This window comes from Nuphar pumila, chromosome 5 (genome assembly GCF_984573655.1).
Source record: "Nuphar pumila chromosome 5, dmNupPumi1.hap1.1, whole genome shotgun sequence".
Classification (NCBI taxonomy): domain Eukaryota; kingdom Viridiplantae; phylum Streptophyta; class Magnoliopsida; order Nymphaeales; family Nymphaeaceae; genus Nuphar; species Nuphar pumila.
In genome coordinates, this window is record NC_143253.1 from 111,545,228 (window position 1) to 111,566,883 (window position 21,656).

Here is a 21,656-nt window from a genome sequence, read left to right on the forward strand (position 1 = left end):
TGGCACCCGGTGCGATCAACCCAACCTTGGGTGCGGTCAACACACCCAGGGTCATTTTTGTCCAATTTTAGACTTTAAAAAAAATTTTGCCCGACGAAAAGGATTGCGAAGAGGAGGATTAGGGCAATTTTTTTTTGCCCTAATCCTCCCTCCCTTTCCTCCTGACCTCTCTCCTCCTGAAGTCGAACCCGATCGGCGATCAACCTCTTCGCCGAACCCCGACGCCGCCGCCGACCGCTCCGCCGGACCTCTCCTCCTCAAGTACTCTCTCTCACTCGATTCCCTCTGCTCTCCTCCTCTCCTCTCTGACTCCCTCTGCTCTCCTCTCCAACTCCCTCAGTGATGGTGATGCGGGGGTTTTCTTGTCTCAGCCCAAAAAAGAAAAACAGAAAAAAACAGATAAAGATATTTGCAATCCTCAAGATGCATTTTTTTATTATATTTACGCGGAGGAACCAACCCCAAGATAAGAGACCTAGCCATGTTGGCTCTGCCTGCCTTACTTAAGATCACTATCCTGGCAGTCTAAAACTCCGTGGAAATCTCCCAGAATCTGGGCTGGCTGATGCGGTGTGGGCACCATACCAGCTATCCCAAGCATTGAAATGATGCATCTCAAATCCCCTCACTTCAGCGATTTCACTTTAGGGATTTGAGATCAATGAAATAAAGGGAGAGGAAGAGTGATCCTTGGATCTCTAATCCAACCTAACCCTTAGATCTCAAGATCTTAGGGAATCACACCCTAGTAGGAATGCAAATGGGTTGGATCCAAGATTGAGGTTTTGCAAATTTTGACTGTTTCCGACTATGTGTTTGGTTCTTTCATATTTGACCTATTTGCATCCCTAGCTCTAAGATATGAGGCCAGAAAGTCATGCATGTTTATGAAAATGGCAAGACTGCAAACCAACCCAGCATCTACCTGTGATCGTTGCAAAATTTTTCTTTTTTTTCTTTTTAGGGAAAAGAGAAAAACTCTTGCAAGGTCCACTTGACCTTTTAAAAATATTTTGAAAATATTACTCGCCTCCATTTTTTTTAAATTACAGAAAAATGGAGAGACAGAGCTCGCTCGTCGGTATGAAGTTCAACCATTCCCGACGCCTTCACCAGGAGTAATCGAACCAAGGATCGAATTTATACATTTGCTTTGCCTAAATTTGCTTAAGAAATTATTCTAAGTCCTAAATGCACATTGAATCAAGCTTGTGCTATGATTTTGAGCTTGAGAATATGTATGATTTTGAAAATATTTCAGAAATTTGGATTTTCCAAGTGATTTTGAAATGGATTTGAAAATATCCATTAAGAAATGACTTTGAAGTTTAGAAATCGATTTTGAATTGAGAAATTGGAATTTGGAATGAATTTGAATTGAGAGTTTGAAATTGAATTCAAAGTTAAGTTTTGAAATCTAAATTGGTTTGAAATAGAAAATCGAAATTGGAGTTTGATTTTTGAATTGAGAATTGAATTCAGAAATCAAGCTTGGAATTTTGAAATTATATTTGGAATTTTAGGATTTGAAGTTGAAAATCAGAGTTGGTTTTGAAATTAGAATTGAACTTTGATTTGAAATTGAAGAATTCGAAATTTGAAATCGAAAATGTAATTGAATTTGAAATTTAAAAAGAAATTGAATTTGAAATTTAGGAAATGAAATTGGAATTTAGAATTAAAAATTCAAAATGGAATTTGAAATTTGATTTGGAATTAAAATTGAGGATTGAAATGAAATACAATAATAGAAATGAAAAAAAAGAGAAAATCCTGCAAAACGAGCAAACATGTTAGAAATAAATGTAGGCATTTATGGATTTTCTTCAATTATTGAAAAATTAAGAAAAAATCATAATTTAGCCATTTTGTGCTCCAAAAAATGAAGGAAAAATTCATAAACATGTTAGAAATTTATAAAATTTGATGTGAAGGTTCCTAATAACCTTAGAAGTGCTCTAGAATCGAAAAATGCAGAAAAAGATTGGAGAAAAAACAGAATTTGGGTTTTTTATCCAATCAAAACAAGATATTTCAAAATCAGGATATGCAAATCGACCCTATCAGAGTATTTCGAATGAATGAAAGCCTAAAACAACTCAAATTGAGTTGAAAATGATTACATGGATTCCTAACTCATCAAGAAAATATTTTCCTTTTACAGATCTTGAAAATCATTTTTAAAACTCAAGATATGATTGAAACATTGAAGAATAAATTTTAAATCAAAAAATTGAGTTTTGACAGATAAGTTTCGGTAATTCTGGAGTTTTAAAGGCTAAACTGATTCAATTTCTCTCAAATTTGTGGGAGAAGTTGCTCAGTTCAATCATGAAACATTTTTAATTTACAGAATTGGAAAATCATTCTTGGTTTGAAAATGGTGACTTTGAGAAGTCACTGTTCCACTTCAAGAATTGAACCTGTTACAGAAATTGGAATTCTGTAACCAGTTCCGGTTTTTGACAGATTTGAAATATCAAAACAACATAAAAGTTTATGAAATTTGATATGTAAAAACTAGACAAAAAATAGAGAAAAACTCCTTTTACAGATTTTGAAAATGATTTTTCATTAGAGAGATCACATCCCAACAAGTTGAGATAAAATTTAAGAAATGCTAAATGAGGCAAAATGATAGGGTTCTGGTTTTCGACCAGAATCAGATATGAAAAATCCATGAAAGTTTCTGAAAATTTGCAGACAAACTAGACATTCAGACAAAAAAATTTCAATTTATAGATCCAAAAAATGATCTCCCATTGGGGAGATGCAATCCAAACAAATCGGGTCAAAACCTGTGAAAAGCCTGTAAAAAAAATCAACAGTTTTCTGGTTTTTTATCCGAATGGCCAATGAAAAAGAAATAAAAATTGATGAAAATTGGCATGCTTACTAGACATTTAAGGAGAAATTCCCTTTTTACAGATTTGAAAAATGACCTCCTATTGGGGAGATATGAATGCAATAAGTCAATCCTAAGTCTGAGTAATGACTGAAATTGCAAACAGACAATGTCTCGACTTAAAATGTAAAAGAAATAGAAATACTCCATAGAAATAGATGAAAATTTACTAAGATGAAATAGACATGCAGAAGAAGATCCTTTTTAAAGATCTGAAAAATGATCTCTCCTTAGGGAGATATGACTCTGACAAGATGGATTAAAAACCAGACCCGAAAAGTGATACAGTATAACATGGTTGCAGTTTTTAACCAAAATTGAGCATGAAAACACTATAAAAATTGATGAAATTTGGCATGAACAAACTAGACTCAATGTTGAAGGCATCCTTTTTTACAGATTTGAAAGATCATCTCTGGTTAGAGAGAAATCACTCCAACAAGTTGGTCTAATTTCAGGCCAAATTCGAACGAGACCAAATGGTAGGGTCCGAATCCCGATTTTTTTGATGGATCAAAGCAACTCAGATTGATCTGATTTTTTGTGGAGATCTCGAAAACACATTAATAAAGATGCAGTAAAAAAATCAAATCAAAATAAGACCTAATTATATGTGAAATGATGAGATAAAAAATAAACCAGAATTGAAAATAGCATCTAAACATGATTGAGTAGAATAACATCTCATTAATGAATTGATCTAATGATCAAAACGTGAGAGCCATCATTTCAAACCATGGATGATGATGAAAATGATATAAAAACATAAATAAATCATCTAAACACAAAATTAAAAGCATTGGGGTATAAATTGGAATCGATTCTGCCTTTTGAATGTGAGATTTGATCTATGAAAGATCAAATCTCAATTCAAAATGGCTAAAATGAAAATACAATAAGTAAATAGCAATTTGAATAGATCACAACATAGAAAATGAAAATTAACATGAAATTAATATAGATCTATATTGCTATTGCATGATATTGAAAAGAAAATTCAAGAAAGAAGAGAAGAAAGGGGGGGGGCAATTTTGAGAATTTGAAAGAAAATACAAAGAAAGAAAGAAATAACAGAAAAAGAGGAGAGAGAGGCCTACCTTGGGCTTCCTTCTTCTTCACTTCAGCCACCAAGAGAGGAGAGGAGGAATGCTTGAGAGAGAGAGGGAGTTTCCACCAATTTTTCTTCTTGAAAAACTCGCCTCCCATGGGGGCTTTTTATAACCAAGGTGGGGGCATAGCCCATTTAAGATATTTTCAACCACTTAGAGCTGATGTGGCAAGGCTCACATGGGGAGGGGTTCGCACCAATCCCTATGTGGGATTATTGCTTTGTTAAATGGAAAAAAGTGTCATTTGTGAAAATGGTTTGACACATGGCACCCATGTGTCATTTTTTTGTTTTATAGATGGGCAAAGTAGACCTTTATTTGAAAATTTGACACATGGCATCACCTTGTGAGTGATGCTCATGTGGGTTTTTAAACGCAAGGGGGTTTTTAAAGGTTTTTGTTAAAAACGATTTTGATTTTGAATCTTGAAAATGCCAAGTGGGGCACCTCTTTGAAAACAATATTTTTTATTTTGAAATTAAGATAAAAGGGAAATGAAATATAAAAAATAAAAAGAGGAATTTGGAAGTAATTGGATTTCAAAAATCCAATCTTGATTTATAAAATCCAAATTGGGCAAAAACCGGATCCAGAATGAATTTTGAGAGATTTTGCAAAAATACTGTTTTTGGATTTCGAAATTCAAAGATTTTTTTGAAATTGGAGATAAAAATTGGATTTTGATTTTGAATTTGAAATCCCCAAATTGATTTTGAGTAAAAATTAGATTTTGAAACTAGATCTGGATCCATTTTGATATTTCAAAATCCAAACTGAATTTTGAACTGGATCTAGGGTATTTTTCAAAGATTTTTACAAAAATGATGAATTTGAATTTAAAAATCCAAAGATTGATTTTGAAATTAGGATAAAAATCGAATTTTGAAAAGGATCTGGATCCGAGGTAAAATATATTACAGTCACAAAAATATGCCTATATATACATATAAGAAATATATATACACATATGTATATAAACATATATATATATATATAAAGAGAACCCATATTCTAACATATGTATGTATTTTAATGTTAAAACATGTGATTATGTTTTAATTGTTTATGTTGAAGAGGAGAAGGGATGACCCGAACCCTAGGTAGAGAGAGGGAGAAGAAGAGAGAGAGAAGAGAGAGAGAGATAAGGAGAGAGACGGCTGTGAGAATAGAACTCGATTCCCTCAATTAGTTAGGGCTTCTCTCTATATTAAATAGAGAGAGGCAAAAAGGAGAAATTACATGTAAGTCCTTATGAGGACAAAAATTAAAAAACCCTCTAATATAAAATAACTTAAGCAAAGAACCACCTATTTTCAACACTCCCCCTCAAGCTAGAGCATAGATATCAATCATGCTCAGCTTGTCACAACACTTTGAAAAATTTGGCCTAGCAAGGGGCTTTGTAAACATATCTGCAACTTGGTCTTCCGACTTTAGGTATTTGGTAGTAATATGACCAGCTTGAATCATATCTCTTACATAGTGGCAATCAACCTCAATGTGCTTTGTTCTCTCATGAAAGACAGGATTGTTTGCTATATATGTTGCCGCTTTGTTATCGCACATCATGGTCATTGGAGAGAGAACCTTCACCTGGAGGTCATGAAGAACAGTGCAAACCCACATCAATTCAGCAGTTGTTTGGGCCATAGCCCGATATTCCGATTCAGCACTTGACCTGGAAACCACAGTTTGTTTCTTACTTCTCCATGAAATCAAGTTTTCTCCCAGAAACACACAGAATCCTGTAGTAGATTTTCTATCTACTACAGATCCAGCATAGTCAGCATCTGAATAGGCTACTATCTCCAGAGTTCCACCTTTCCTGAACCATAACCCTTTTCCAGGGGATGATTTTAGATATCTGAGAATCATTATGGCTGCATTCCAGTGTACTTCAGTTGGTTTGTCCATAAATTGGCTAACTTTGCTTACTGCTAAAGCAATATCCGGCCTGGTCACAGTTACATATAATAACTTCCCTACTAGGGAGCGATAGCTTTTGCTATCAACAGGTTTTGACCCTTCTTCAAACAACTGAACTTTATGGTCCATGGGAATATTTGCTGGTTTAGCTCCCAACATGCCTGTTTCCTTTAATAAGTCAAGAACATACTTCCGTTGAGACAACACCATCCCTTCTCGGCTCCTAGCAACTTCTATACCCAGAAAATACCTGAGTGAACCAAGATCTTTTGTAACAAAGTGTTTTTGAAGATGAGCCTTTGTGGCTTCAATAGCTTTCACATCATTTCCTGTAAGAATAATGTCATCCACATATACCACCATAACAATTATGCCAGAGCTAGTTTTCTTTATAAAAAGAGTATGATCTGCTGCTGATCTATTAAAGCCAAAGCTTGACATTACTTCAAATAACTTTTGAAACCATGCACGAGGACTTTGTTTCAAGCCATAAATCGCCTTTCGCAATCTACACACTTTCTGACACTCCCCCTCAACCTCAAAGCCTGGAGGTTGTTGCATGTAAACGGTCTCAGATAGATCCCCATCGAGAAATGCATTTTGTTAAAATATATGTAATTCATATATATATATATATATTTATATATATATAATACCCGATAGGGGTATTTCTGTCATTTCACAAGTACCCGATAGGGGTACTTGTTTTTCTTAGTTTATTTTTCTCTTTATTTTTTGTAAAATGTATTTTTTATTTTTTGTTTTTTGCTCACTCAAAAGGGGCCCCACCATGTAGTCAATGGGGCCTCCAACGGTCACATTAGTGACCGTTGGGGGCTCCCAACGACTACATGGGGAGCCCCCTAGGTGGCTCTCCTTTTAAGGCCTCTTGGCCCTCTCCCTCTCCTTCTCTTGTGTATAAATAGGGGTGCTCCCCTCTTGTATTTCTCACTCTTGAGAGCTCTCTCTCTTTCAATAAGAGGCATTTATATTTTTATGTTGTGTTGTCTCTTGTGGGTTGGGTATTAGCCCCTCTTTGTTTGTTCATTAGTAAATGTTGTAAGTGCTTAGTGCACTCTTTGCTTTTCCGCATATTTCATTACATGGTATCAGAGCAAGGTTATGCTCTTCTTTTTAATATAGCTAGTGGTGTAGCTATATTTGTTTTCTTTGTTTCTCTCTCCTTGATATTCTCTTGTAAGTGGTTGTTATGGAAGGAGAACAAAAGATTGATCTCTCCTTCAAGCTCAATGGTTCCAACTACATGATGTGGGCCGCCGCCATGGAAAACAACTTCAAAGGGAAAAAACTTTGGGGATACGTTATGGGCACCATTCCGGAACCACAACTCCAACTAACTAAGATAGAAGGCGATCAAGAAAAAGCTCTTGAAGGAGATGTCCGCATAAAGGCCATTGAAGATCACCAATCTAAAATAGAAGATTGGGAGAGTAAGCATGCCAAGATTCTTGCTTGGTTCATGAATAATGTGGAGCTCAAGATTTGCGCCAACATTGCCAAATTTAGGATGGCAAATGAAGCATGGTTCTTCATGAAAGGTATGTTTACACAAAAAGACCTTGCTCGTCAATTCTTTCTTCAAGAAAAAATCCGGACTATCAAGCAAGTAGAAATGAGTGTTAGGGATTACTTTAGCACTCTTGGCCCTCTATGGGATGAGCTATCCTTACTAGAACCAAAATGGGTTTCTAGTATAGATGTGGAATTAAGGAGAGAACAAATAGAAAAAGAACACTTTTTCCAATTTTTACATGGGCTTAGGCCCGAATATGAACAAGTGAGATCCTCCCTCCTACATAGATCAAAGCCTCTTCCCTTGGAAGATGCCATAGCCGAAATATGCCAAGAAGAAACCCGTCTTGGCATGATTAAAGGAGGAAATGATGTCTTGGCCGTATCCAAACCAGGCAACCATATGAAAACCTACAAACCTCCACATTTTGGAAGACAAAATAACTATAATGGCAACTACAGAAAAGCTATTTGCCATCATTGTCAAGAACCGGGTCATATAAGACCTAATTGCCCTAAGTTGAATGAAGCACCAAAAAATAAAGTTGCTTCCGTTGAAGAAGCTACTCAAAAGAAAGAGGAAGCAATCAAAGGAACAGACTCTTTTTCTCTTGCTCAACTATCGGAGGCACTACAAACTCTACTCAAGATTCCATCAACTTCGGGTGCCGCCGTAGCTTCCTCCTCTCCTCCAGGTATGTCGTCTTGGATCATTGACTCTGGAGCTTCCTTTCATATGACCCCCCTTGAAAATGAGCTTTCCGATTTATGTAATAACTTTAAAAACTCCTATGTTTCAACTGCCGATGGTACATCTTTACAAGTTAAAAGTCTTGGAACCTTAAACTTTTCAAAAGACTTCTTTGTGCCAAACGTGAGAGTTGTACCTCAACTTAATTTAAATCTCCTCTCTGTTGCTCAAATATGCGATCATGGATGTAAAATCTCCTTCTCAACTAAGGATTGCTCTATACAGGATCTCCGGTCCGGGAAGCTGATTAGGCAAGGCCATAGAAGGGGAGATCTCTATTACATGAGCAACTTGAAACTCCCCATTAACTCTTTTTGTAACCATGTCCAAGATAAAAATATTGATATTTGGCATCAAAGACTTGGACATCCAAGTTTTTCAAAAATGTACTCCTTTCCATTTGGAAAGAAATTTTGTAATGAGAAACATTTTGTGTGTAAGAATTGTACAACAACAACAACAACTACGCCTTCATCCCAAAACAATTGGGGTCAGCGATATGAACCAAAAAAGAAATTCATTTTGGGTCTTCCACATGAATCATTTTCCTCCAATCATTTCTATCCAACGCCATGTCCTCGGTGAGGTTCAAAGCATTCATATCCTTTCCTATCATCTCCATCCAAGTCTTCCTAGGCCTACCCCGACCTCTTTTAACTAATATATTTTCCCATTTCTCCAACCTTCTAACTGGAGCATCATTAGGCCTTCGCCGAATATGTCCAAACCACCGTAAACGATTCTCTCGCATCTTATTTTCAATGGGTGCAACACCTACCTTCTTACGTATCTCTTCGTTCCGAATCTTATCTTTTATTGTATTTCCACACATCCATCTAAGCATCCGCATCTCAGCTACACTCATTTTTTGAATATGATGTCTCTTGGCAGCCCAACATTCCGTACCATATAGTAAAGCGGGTCTAATTATACAAAACAACTTAAAACCTTTGTGTGCAAGAATTGTATTTTTGGCAAAATGAAATCTACTCCTTTTCCAAACCGGACTTTTGTTTCCAAAAGACCTTTTGAGTTAGTCCATTCGGACGTTTGGGGTCCTTCCCCTGTCATGTCTAAAGGAGGGTACTCCTATTATGTCACTTTCATCGATGACTATACTAGGTATGTATGGATCTACTTTCTCAATTTAAAATCCGAAGTCTTTGAGTTTTTTAAAAAATTTCATATGATAGTTAAAAATCAATTTTCAAGTAATATCTCTACTCTTAGATCCGATTCGGGTGGAGAATATTTATCAAATGAATTTCAAAACTATTTAGAAATAAATGGGATTTGTCATCAAAGATCGTGTCCTAGGACTCCTCAACAAAACGGCTTGGCCGAAAGAAAGCATAGACATATCATGGAAACCACTAGGACACTCCTTATTTCCAAAGAAATTCCAAAGAATTTTTGGGCCGAAGCGGCCTTAACCTTAACTTATTTAATAAATAGAATGATATCTTCATCCTTACAAGATACATCTCCATACGAAAAACTATTTAAAAGAACACCTGACTTCAATAGATTAAGAGTTTTTGGATGTAAATGTTTTGTCCTTACTCATAAACGGGACAAATTATCTCCTAAAGCTATTGAATGCGTTTTCTTGGGTTATGGAGAAAATCAAAAGGGTTTTAGATGTTTTGATTTGAAAAATAACAAACTCTATGTATCCAAAGATGTAACATTTTTGGAAAATGAAAATGGTTTTGTGAAAACTAAAGATATTGATGAAAGTGAATATACTTTTTTATTTGATCTTCTATCTCAAGAAGATGAGACTCCTCAAGAAGAGGAAATCTCTAATGAGTCTTTGAATGACCTAGAGGAAATCCCTCTTGATAATGCTGTAGATGAGAATAATAGACCAATCCAAACATATGTTAGGCGTGGTCAACAAACTCAGATAAGTGCCTTAGAAAAATACTCTCAAGGATCCGACATTGAAGAAACATCTTTAAGGAGATCCAGTCGGATCTCCAATCCTCCAAATAGGTTTGTTTCCTATGAGTCCCTAACTCCTAGATATAGAGCATGTCTAATTGCATTACATTCATTTCATGAACCTTCACACTATAATGAGGCCAAAAATATTCCCCAATGGGTTGAAGCCATGAACTTAGAGCTTAGTGCCCTTGAAAAAGCAAAAACTTGGGAAATAACTTCGTTACCCACTGGAAAGAAATCAATAGGATGTAGATGGGTCTTCAAAATTAAAACCAAGAGTGATGGTTCATTAGAACGCTATAAAGCACGATTAGTAGTTAAAGGATATGCTCAGGAATATGGTATAGATTATGAAGAAACCTTCACACCTGTTGCTAGAATGACTAGTGTTAGGACTCTTATTGCTATTGCGTCTGTAAAGAAATGGCCTATCTATCAACTTGATGTTAAGAATGCATTCCTAAATGGCGAATTAAATGAAGAAGTTTACATGGATCCCCCACCAGGAGTATGTATTGGTAAAAATAAAATTCTTAAACTTAAAAAGGCATTATATGGTTTAAAACAAGCTCCAAAGGCTTGGCATGATAGATTTAGTAATGTAATGACAAGTTTAAATTTTCGTTCATGTTATACTGACACTGCTTTGTTTGTGAAAAGTGCAGGGTCTTCTGTAGTTATTTTACTACTTTATGTTGATGATATGATCATCACAGGAAGTGATGAGCAAGGCATTAATGATATTAAAAAGGTTTTGAAAGAAAATTTTGATATGTCTGACCTTGGTTTCTTAAGATATTTTTTAGGAATTGAAGTGGCGTACTCTCCTCGAGGGTACATTCTTTCTCAGATAAAACTTGCTGCTGACATCTGTTCCAAATCGGGTACCTCCGATGACAAGAAGACAGAAACCCCAGAAGTCATCAATGCAAAATTAAGGTTGGAAGATGGAACACCTCTCGAGGATCCTACTCCCTACCGGCAACTTGTTGGGTCTCTAACCTACCTATCCATCACTCGGCCAGACATTGCTCATGCTGTCCACTCTGTCAGTCAGTTTCAACATGCACCTACAACCGTGCACATGAGTGCAGTCTTAAGGATTGTCAGATATATCAAAAATACCATAACTAAGGGAGTTTTTCTTTCTTCTGCCTCGTCACTTGATTTAATTGCTTATACTGATGCAGATTGGGGAGGAAATCCCAATGACCGTGTCTCAACTACCGGTTTTTGTGTTTTCTTAGGTGACTCTATGATTTCGTGGAGATGCAAGAAGCAACACAAAGTATCATTGTCCTCGACGGAAGCAGAATATCGTGCTATGGCCACTACAACCATGGAACTTGTGTGGCTAAGAAGCCTCCTCAGTGATATGGGCATTGTCATCTCTACTCCTTCGAAGATGTGTTGTGACAACAAAAGCGCAATCTATATTGCAAGCAATCACACCTTCCATGAGCGTACTAAACATATTGAGATGGACTGCCATTACGTTCGGGATGAATTCCTAAGAGGAACTATAGCACTACCTTACGTCACATCAGAGTACCAGTTGGCGGACTTCTTCACTAAGGCTCTTGCGGCTCCTCGGTTTTTGTTTCTCCTTAACAAGCTTTCGGTTATATCCCCGTAAAGCTTGAGGGAGGGTGTTAAAATATATGTAATTCATATATATATATATTTATATTTATATATAATACCCGATAGGGGTATTTCTGTCATTTCACAAGTACCCGATAGGGGTACTTGTTTTTCTTAGTTTATTTTTCTCTTTATTTTTTGTAAAATGTATTTTTTGTTTTTTGTTTTTTGCTCACTCAAAAGGGGCCCCACCATGTAGTCAATGGGGCCTCCAACGGTCACATTAGTGACCGTTGGGGGCTCCCAACGACTACATGGGGAGCCCCCTAGGTGGCTCTCCTTTTAAGGCCTCTTGGCCCTCTCCCTCTCCTTCTCTTGTGTATAAATAGGGGTGCTCCCCTCTTGTATTTCTCACTCTTGAGAGCTCTCTCTCTTTCAATAAGAGGCATTTATATTTTTATGTTGTGTTGTCTCTTGTGGGTTGGGTATTAGCCCCTCTTTGTTTGTTCATTAGTAAATGTTGTAAGTGCTTAGTGCACTCTTTGCTTTTCCGCATATTTCATTACACATTTTTCACATCTAATTGGCATAAGCTCCAACCATGTTGAACAGCTACTGAAAGAACAAGACGGATGGTACCCATCCGTGCAACAGGAGAAAAAGTTTCAAAGAAGTCAATTCCATATGTCTGAGTATACCCTTTCGCGACTAATCTGGCCTTGTACCTTTCAATAGAACCATCAGATTTGTACTTTATTGTATATACCCATTTACATCCAACAATGTCAGCATCTGCTGGGGAATCAACGAGATCCCAGGTATGTTGAGATACTAAAGCTGTCATTTCTTCTTACATAGCCAGCTTCCAGCGATTATCAAGTGCTGCCTGTTGATAATTCAGAAGAATAGTTTCAGCAGACAGGGATGAAACAAATGACTTCAACTGTTGTCCAATTCTGGCATGAGAGACAAAATGAGATATGGGATATAAGGTACATTGTCTTGTCCTCTTACGTAGAGCAATAGGCCTGTTATCATCATCCTGGAGATCACTATTGTCAGTAGAACTTACCTCAGGAGAAGAAGAAGATGAAGGCTCTTGCGGAAGTGGAGCTCTACGCACATATACCAATGGAGGATTATTAAATCTGTAAGTGGATGAAGTTTGATTCGGTAATGGGGGCACAGATTCCAAAGGAAAATGAGGTATAGGTAATGGAAAAGACTCAGCTGGACAAACCTGCAGCGAGGAACTAGAAATAGAGTAATATGGAGAGGATTCCAAGAAAGATACATCCGCACTGACATACTCTCGGCGAGAAATAGGATCATAACATCGATAGCCCTTTTGATTTTTTGGATAACCGATAAATATGCATTTTGTAGCTTGAGAGGCTAATTTATCACGGTCAGGACCAAGTTTGTGTACAAAACAAACACATCCAAATATTTTTGGTGATAAAGGGAAAAGTGGAGCATTAGGTTTTAGGATATGTAATGGAATTTGATCACCCACAGAAGACGAAGGCATGCGGTTGATCAGATAGCAAGAAGTGGTAATCGCATCACCCCAGTATGACGTAGGAACATTGGATTGAATCATAATGGTCCTGGCAACATCAAGGAGGTGTCGATGTTTTCGCTCAGCCACCCCATTTTGTTGAGATGAATAGGCACAGAAAGTTTGAGGTTGGATGCCATGATCTTGGTAAAATTATAACAGACCTTTTGATTTGAACTCGAGAGCATTATCAGTGCAAACAATCTTGAAAATATATTCAAACTGAGTTTTTATTTCAAGAATTAGAGATTTGATAATACTTGGAACTTCAGATCTTCCTTTTATTAAAAATACCCATGACAACTTAGAGAAATCATCAACAATAACAAGAAAGTAACGACACTGAGTCCTAGTAGGAATCTTACTAGGACCCCATACATCTGCATGAAGAAGTTCAAAAACTTTATTACTAGACTGACTCTGACTCGAAGGAAACGAACTTCGATGATGCTTGCCCAACTGACATGCCTCACACTGAAATGATGTGGTGGAAGGAATCTGAGGAAAGACCGACCGAAGCTTTGACAAAGAAGGATGACCAAGACGACGATGCCACTGAACAGGATTGAATGAATGTTCCACTGCAGCATGGACAGTACCCATTGGATGATGTAGGTAGTAAATTTCATTTTCTTCATAGCCTCCACCAATCTTCTTCCCCGTCAGCAAATCCTGAAAATGACAACCCATTGGATCAAATATTACTCTACAGTTTTGTTCTTTTATAAGACAACTAACAGAAAGTAAACTTTGAGGAAAATTTGGAGCATGAAGAGCATTTTTCAACTGTAATGAGGAGGATATTGAAATATTTTCCTGACCAACAACCGGGGAGGAGCTCCCATCGGCTAAGGAGACTCCAATCTGAGCCTTAATATCCTTTAGATATGAAAAAACACGAGAATTGCCACACAAATGTTTGGATGCACCAGAGTCAATAACCCACTTACTATCAGTCGGATGAAGATGATTTCCGGTTGAATATGCAACACCAGCTACAGGAGGAGTGGAACTCAAAGGTCGAAGAGCTATGAGCTCATCATATTCGGCACGACTAAGAGTGATACTACTCTCATTTTCAGCAATATTCTTTTGTACATTTGTAGCCTCGATAGTAGTCACATTTGCTTTAGGAGTATATGACTTTAATGAAGAAGAGGTTGGACGACCATGCTTATCCCAGCAACGATCTTCTAAATGTCCAAATTTTCCGCAGAATGTACATTGAAGCTTTCCTCTGCCACCCATACCACGTCCACGTCCTCGTCCTCAGATATTCTGAACATTTCCACGCCCATAACTAGATGGGACAACAAGAGCAGATGACTGAGTCACAGACTGAGATTGTGGCAGAGAGATCGCAAGTCTACTCAGGCGATTGTAAGCATCGGCAAGAGTGGGAACATCTGATCCAGTCAACATTTGAACTTTTGCAACGGAAAAATCTGAAGAAAGACCTGTAAGGAAACGAGCAACCATGGTTTGTTCTTGATGATCTTTTTGCTTTGAGCAACATAGGGGCCTGTGAGCATTAAGTCTTTCAAACGCAGCTTTGACCGAGGCATAGTACTAGGCCAAGGTCTGATCTCCCTGTTGCAAATTATATATTTCTTGTTCGACTTGTAGGATACGACTCACATTCGTTTCTTGTGAATATGTATCACGAAGATTGTCCCACATCAGTTTGGCTGTATTATAGTAGATCAATCCATCTGCAATATGGGGTTTGACACTATTCATGATCCATGACATAACTATGTCATTATCTTCATCCCAAGTCACATATTTTCCCAATTTCTCAGTGGGTTCGACTTCCAACAAAATATGTTTTCGACGATGTCCAGATACCGACATCATAAAAGTTCTGGACCATCTGGCATAGTTGGTTTCATTCAACCTTACGGAAGAGCCATACGAGAAGGGGTTGGCAAATGCTTTATATTCACCAATGTGTTCCAATTTGGAATCACACTTTGAAGTTTCAGCCATACTAACAAAATATTTCTGTTTCAAAAAAAAATCTGGACAAATTTCAAGCAACCTAGCAGCTGTTCACAAAAAAAACACCACGACAATAAGGAACAGCAGGTCACACGAGGAGAATATTCCCCAGCACCACAGGAATCAAGCCTGCAATCTCCACGACAATAGTGAACAGCAGCCAAATAACCACAGGAATTAAGCCTGCAATCTCCACGACAATAGTGGACAGCAGCCCACACACATGAGTCTTGAACAGCAGTCCACACACATAACAGTCACGCATCAGCTAGAACCAACGACCAAAAACAACTTTCACATAAACATGATGATTTTCAACACAAAAAAAATGGTTGTTTCCACTACAGAGCTTCCGATGCTGAAACTAATCACGACAGCATGGGAAAAACAATCACGACATCATGAAGGATCACGGCTGATGTGGGTTTGATGCTAAAGTCACGACAACAGATGTAATCACGACAAACAAAATAATAACGACAGCATGAAGGATCACGGTGGATGCTGAAATCACGACAGATGCTGTAAGTCACGACAACAATTACTGAAATCATATTTGCAGATGCTGTAAGTCACGACAGCCACAAACACCTCATGGCAGCAGACATAGCCATACGACAATAGGATCTGCTATCAGCTGCCACACCCAGGCGTCACGAGATGTGAAAAAAAAAATTTACGACTGCCTGACCTGAGTACTCCCACGATGTTCTCTATGTTGTTCTTTAGGTCTGATAACAGATCTAAGCCAGATCTGTCATCAGATCTAAAAAAAAAATTAATCGACACCTGGTTCGAGGATGTAGATCACGCTCCTGAGATCAGCTCGATCACGCTCCTCGATCACGCTCCTGAGATCGCTAGCTCTGATACCATGTTGAAGAGGAGAAGGGATGACCCGAACCCTAGGTAGAGAGAGGGAGAAGAAGAGAGAGAGAGAGAGAGAAGAGAGAGAGAGAGAAGGAGAGAGACGGCTGTGAGAATAGAACTCGATTCCCTCAATTAGTTAGGGCTTCTCTCTATATTAAATAGAGAGAGGCAAAAAGGAGAAATTACATGTAGGTCCTTATGAGGACAAAAATTCAAAAACCCTCGAATATAAAATAACTTAAGCAAAGAACCACCTATTTTCAACAAAAATATGCCTATATATACATACAAGAAATATATATACACATATGTATATAAACATATATATATATAAAGAGAACCCATATTCTAACATATGTATGTATTTTAATGTTAAAACATGTGATTATGTTTTAATTGTTTAGTTTTGTTTATGAATTATGCCTTTTTTGTTTCTGTTGTTTAGCTTCATAAATTGTGTTTAATATATGTTTTCTATTATTTTTCAGAATTATTTTAGTTTATGTGATTTCTTTGGAGGTCCTAACTAGGAGAACTAGTCCTGTCTTTTAGGAGTTAACCGACTAACACTGACTGGCGCTTTTGTCTATACAGACTGTTCCAAATCTAACCAGCATATTCATTGCCGGGTGAAAAAGAAAGTGGTCAAATAATGTGAAGAGATTTATAGGAATGATCTGAAACCATGCAACAGTAACTGGATTTTAACAAGTAACCAGATTTTAACTGAGTCAGATAGAAGAGTGAGAATGTCTCATAACCTTGATGAGAAACATTAGCATCAAATTCAAGATTTGGAAGCAAACAGTGGAATAGGCAACCTCAATGAAAGCAAGGCCTAGCTTGGTCAACTTCCAAACTAGATATTGATGAAATCCACAATTCTTGCTTCTCCAAGATTACAAGTCTCTACAGAAAATCCAAAATCCAGTCTACATATGGTAGCATTGGTGCAACTATGTATCAAGAATGAAGAATATGGTGGTAAAAACGATGCAATGCAAAATGGCCCTCCAATTGTATGCGGCATTGCAAGCCCTTCTGCTATACTATTATCTTTTATATTTTGCTTATACTACTAATATGGCCATGCAAGCCATTCTGTCAGGTTATTATTTCTCATATTTTGCTTAAACTAGTGCTGGAAGATCTATACCGTGTGGCACCGAATTCCGAAATCAAAGATGCAATGACCTGTAACAGACATTGCAACATAAGCTGAAAGTGTTGATGGCATGTTGATCAAACCTGCATGACAAGGTCAAGAAATGTCTGAGCTTTCTTTGGCTTGAGTGGTTGATTCAACTTTTTTTCAACTGTTCATTAGGTCGAATGCCACTTTGTGTTTCATTTTCCCAATGCCACGTGTGGCTCAGTTCAACTTTTACCCTTATTCCAAACGTAACACTTCACATGGATTGTTTCAATATAGAGCTCCTACGCCAAAATACACCTTTTTCCCAAGCTTTTGTCCCAAGGGATGACTTTAACTTGAGACCTTTAAGTGGCATCTAGTTAGCCAAACCAGGCATCAACATGATGAAACAAGAAATATCTAAAAGTCCAGACTGTGAGAAGCATGATTCTCATGATTGATTCTTAGAAACCTGAAACTCCACAGCTCCAGTTACTTCCTTGAGGCTTCTAAATGAATCACAAAGACTTCACCTAATGAAGACAGGTCAACTTTTAGAAACATGAACTCCACATCTCCAAGTATTTCTCATTAACTACTTTGATGCTTCCCAAATGTTTCCCACAGGCTCCGCCTGGAGAAGACAGCCATTGTTCGAGTTGTATTAAAACTATATTCCAAATGTTTTTTCAGAAGTTACTTCTATAAAGTTGAATTACCACATAGGGCTGCACATGCCAAGCCTGAATTTAGGTCGTTCAAGTTTGGTTGGTTTGTCTAATGCTAGGATCAAGTTTGTCCTCGAGTTTAAATGAACTCGAAGAGCCAAACCTGAGTTTGAATTTTGCCAAGCTTAGAAAGCTCAATTTGGCTTGATCTGAGCATGAATAGAAATTTTATTAAAATAAATCTGCAGAAAATGTACAAAGGGAAGGGGTTGTACTTAACTTGTGACCTGCAATCGAACTTTTAAGAGAACATAGTGTTTACCGATAGGTTACCATCGTTCACAGTGACAACTTTTTGCATGTCTAATCTTTAGACACTATCATAATGAGCCACATCAACTTTTGCTGATCTCTTCTCCTAGCTCAGATTTGGTTTATTTACTAAACAAACAGATCATGTTTGGCTCATTTAACTAAACAAATATGAACCAAATTGTTAACAAAATAAACTACAATAGTTCATGAGCTCAAGAGATAAGACAGTTTGCTTGTTCGATGTGCATCAAATAAGCCAGCATAATCAATGTCATTCCTGCATAAATCAAACAAACAATCAAATGTGTTATCCTGGTTTTAGATGATGAATGAGATTACAAAGACAGACATCATACTGCTTCAATGTGCATCTAACAAGCCAGAGAAACCATTACATTTTAGAGTGCCTTCAGATTTTAATTGTTCTATTTTATTCGGTTATTTTCTGGTACAGAACCTACACAAAAACCTGTATAACTTCTTGGGAAGCAGAAATCAGATTCTAATGCAGAGATCTATGCAATGAAGGGCATGTCTGCTTCGCTCCAAATATGAATCTGAATCTTCGCAATTGTGAGATTATGTTTCATACAAGGGAATTTTCACACAGGTTTGTATAACTGTGCAAATTTTGCAATGTGCAAATGATTCACACAATGCCACTTTCACAATCAAATCTAATTCATTTACTCATATCTGGTGTGATTTCCATTTCACGTGGGCAAACCTGCAAATTGAAACCATATTCTCATTTTCAGATGCATAAATGACTCATCCGCACATTTGATTCATTTGCACACAAGAAAATTGCAAGCAAACAGGTTCAATTTATGAGATAGACTATCTTCTCTCCCACACCCTGAAGTGATACCATTTGAAAGTGGTAAACAGTTTAAAGTTTAAACCAGCAGAATCCTAGAAGAGAAAAACCATCCACTTCTGTCAAATCTTTGATCCAGCCTCCCGTACCCTGAAGTAATACCATTTAGGAGTGGCAAACAGTTTAAAGTTTAAAACAGCAGAATCCTAGAACACATTCCAGATATCCATATGACTGCAGTAATTGTCATGATTACTATGTTGCCAATTAAGCGATAAAATGACATGTATAGACAATCATGCTGGAGGCACAATATTGTAAACATAAAATACCTCTTGCTGGAAAGGAGAAAGCGCCCCCTTCAGGGCCTTTGCTATTAAATCCCTTACCGCACCTCGACTGGTATCCGCACACATACCTTTATCCCATAGTAGCTCATGGTTGTTTTCAGGATTTAACCACAAGAGCTGTCAGAAATCAAGAAAAAAAAATTATTTACGTTTTCAATGAGCAGTTTCAACATACTATAAGCATACCAGTGCATGTACAAAACTTGCCTCTCCAACAAGTATAGGAAGACTAGGTGGACGAGGCCTAATCCATGGAGGAGATAGTCCTTCTAGTGACAAATTCTGCAGTAATCCCATAATTGCTGTGTCTCTGTTCCCAGAACCAATTTTTGGTTTAGCTTCAGCATGTGAGAACTCAATCCTGAAGTAAGCAGGACAGCAGACTCAGAACAATGTAGCATGTATACCATTGGAATGACTATGACTCCAGACTGCACAAACTTCCACCTAGCAACTTCCCTTGATTTTGTAATCATCACTCCTATTAAAAACAAAAAAGGGGAAAAAAGATCATGTTGATTGGTCAAGCCTACCTAACATGGTCATCTTTTATACATTTTACATAGTAAGTTGGTTATTTATATTTGTTTTGATTGAATAAGCAGCAAATGCAAACACAAACTGAGAATGTACATGACGAACTCTAGACACTATATCCATCCTTTAGAAATCCATAAACCAATTCGACAAAGCATTACTTCTTATTAAAGAAAAAAGAGAAGAAACATTACTCTGATGAATCTGCATCGCATCCATGGGGAATGTCGGGAACTGGTATCACATTTTTAACAGCAGAAGACTTGGACAAAGAGCTATAGGGTTCCAAAGCAGCCTTTTCACAATATTGCTTTTGTAACTGTTCATGATGTAGGTAGACCTAATCAACCATCAAAGAACTGTGAACAATCATTGGTTCAATGAATGAAGCTTAACCATAATACAGTAAACTACATACACACAGTCAAACTAGCATTAGCAATCTGACTGTGATGAATGGAGAAGGCATTGATCAACAAATAGAAGTTATACTAGATGCTATTTCCCCTCAAATCTTCGGGAAGGTCCAGTGCATTATTTTCACAGTTATTAAATATGCAGTTAAAAACAGATCCATTGAAACACAAGCAGAGAATCTCCTCAACAATTGTCGAACTGATACCAAGCATTAAAACCAACGAACTTACATGTGATAAAGGGTCAAATCCTTTAATAAAATCCATAGCAGTCTGCTTAAGTACCTGCATTTTCACATTCAGAATGATTGTGGATCAACCAAAACTAGGGCAGGCAGATAAATGACTAAATAAACTTAGACTTTAATAAACAAATGCAAAAAATATATATAATATCCAATAGAACATATCTCATCTGACTGAATTAAAATCAAGAGAAGAGAATATTCAATTGTGATTAAAAAACCCAAGATTTAATGCAAAAAAGTGGATGGAAGCAAGACCGACTGACACACACACAACAGATTTACAGTTTATATGAAAGAAATATCCAAGCCTACCAAATTTACTAATAAAAATAATGCAACAAAGGGTTTAAATGGGAAAATGGAAATTGCCAAAGCCACCAACATCCAGAGTTCTAGGTTTTGCAGTTGCATAAAACAGGCAGGGGAAGAAGCACAGTGTGTCACATTCATAATCCATGTCACGGATGGCACATGTCACAGTTGTACCAAGGTAGTATAGTGACCATGTATGCTAAGTCAAGGCGTTATATCCTTAAGATTCTTGTTGAGTAGTATGCATCTATATATTCTTGTGTACAAGACCATACGTGCTGGCAAAGGCTTAAAAAGGCCAGGCCCCATCTCTCTAGCTTCATCACAGACAAAAATATGCTCTTTTTCCAGATGAACTCTTCACATGACAGAAACTCATGCTGCAGTAGTTCAAATATGTGTATACAATGTCCTGCCCATTCATTTCAAACAGTCATGAAGGCTAAGATGCTCCTGCTGCCATAAGGTTGTTACATTAACTAAGAGCATTCTGGTCATTGTAGAAGTGTCTTGGAAAGCACTACACTCAAGGGAACATGGCTAAACTCGGTCTTTTTTTGCCTCCCTATGATGCAAACATGCTGCCTATCCGCTGAACTTTTAGCCTTTGCACCTCTCTAATCTTCTGGTTTCTCTGTAACAGTCTTTGTCATTCTTGAGGAACA

General features: G+C 37.3%; 1 protein-coding gene across 2 annotated transcripts in view; it reads right to left on the reverse strand.

Annotated features, from left to right (window-relative positions):
* The window catches only part of LOC149838131 (uncharacterized), a 55,486-nt gene that overhangs the window by 9,653 nt on the left and 24,177 nt on the right, over positions 1-21,656 (reverse strand). Inside the window, exons 4-7 of one of the 2 annotated variants that reach the window (XM_090007598.1) lie at positions 20,663-20,716; positions 20,210-20,334; positions 19,686-19,839; positions 19,461-19,595 (exon numbers count right to left, since the gene is read on the reverse strand). In XM_090007598.1, coding sequence (XP_089863724.1) covers positions 19,461-19,595; positions 19,686-19,839; positions 20,210-20,334; positions 20,663-20,716 — 468 coding nt within the window. Of the gene's footprint in view, positions 1-19,460; positions 19,596-19,685; positions 19,840-20,209; positions 20,356-20,662; positions 20,717-21,656 lie in introns of both variants that reach the window. The other variant, XM_090007596.1, reaches the window with a different exon arrangement.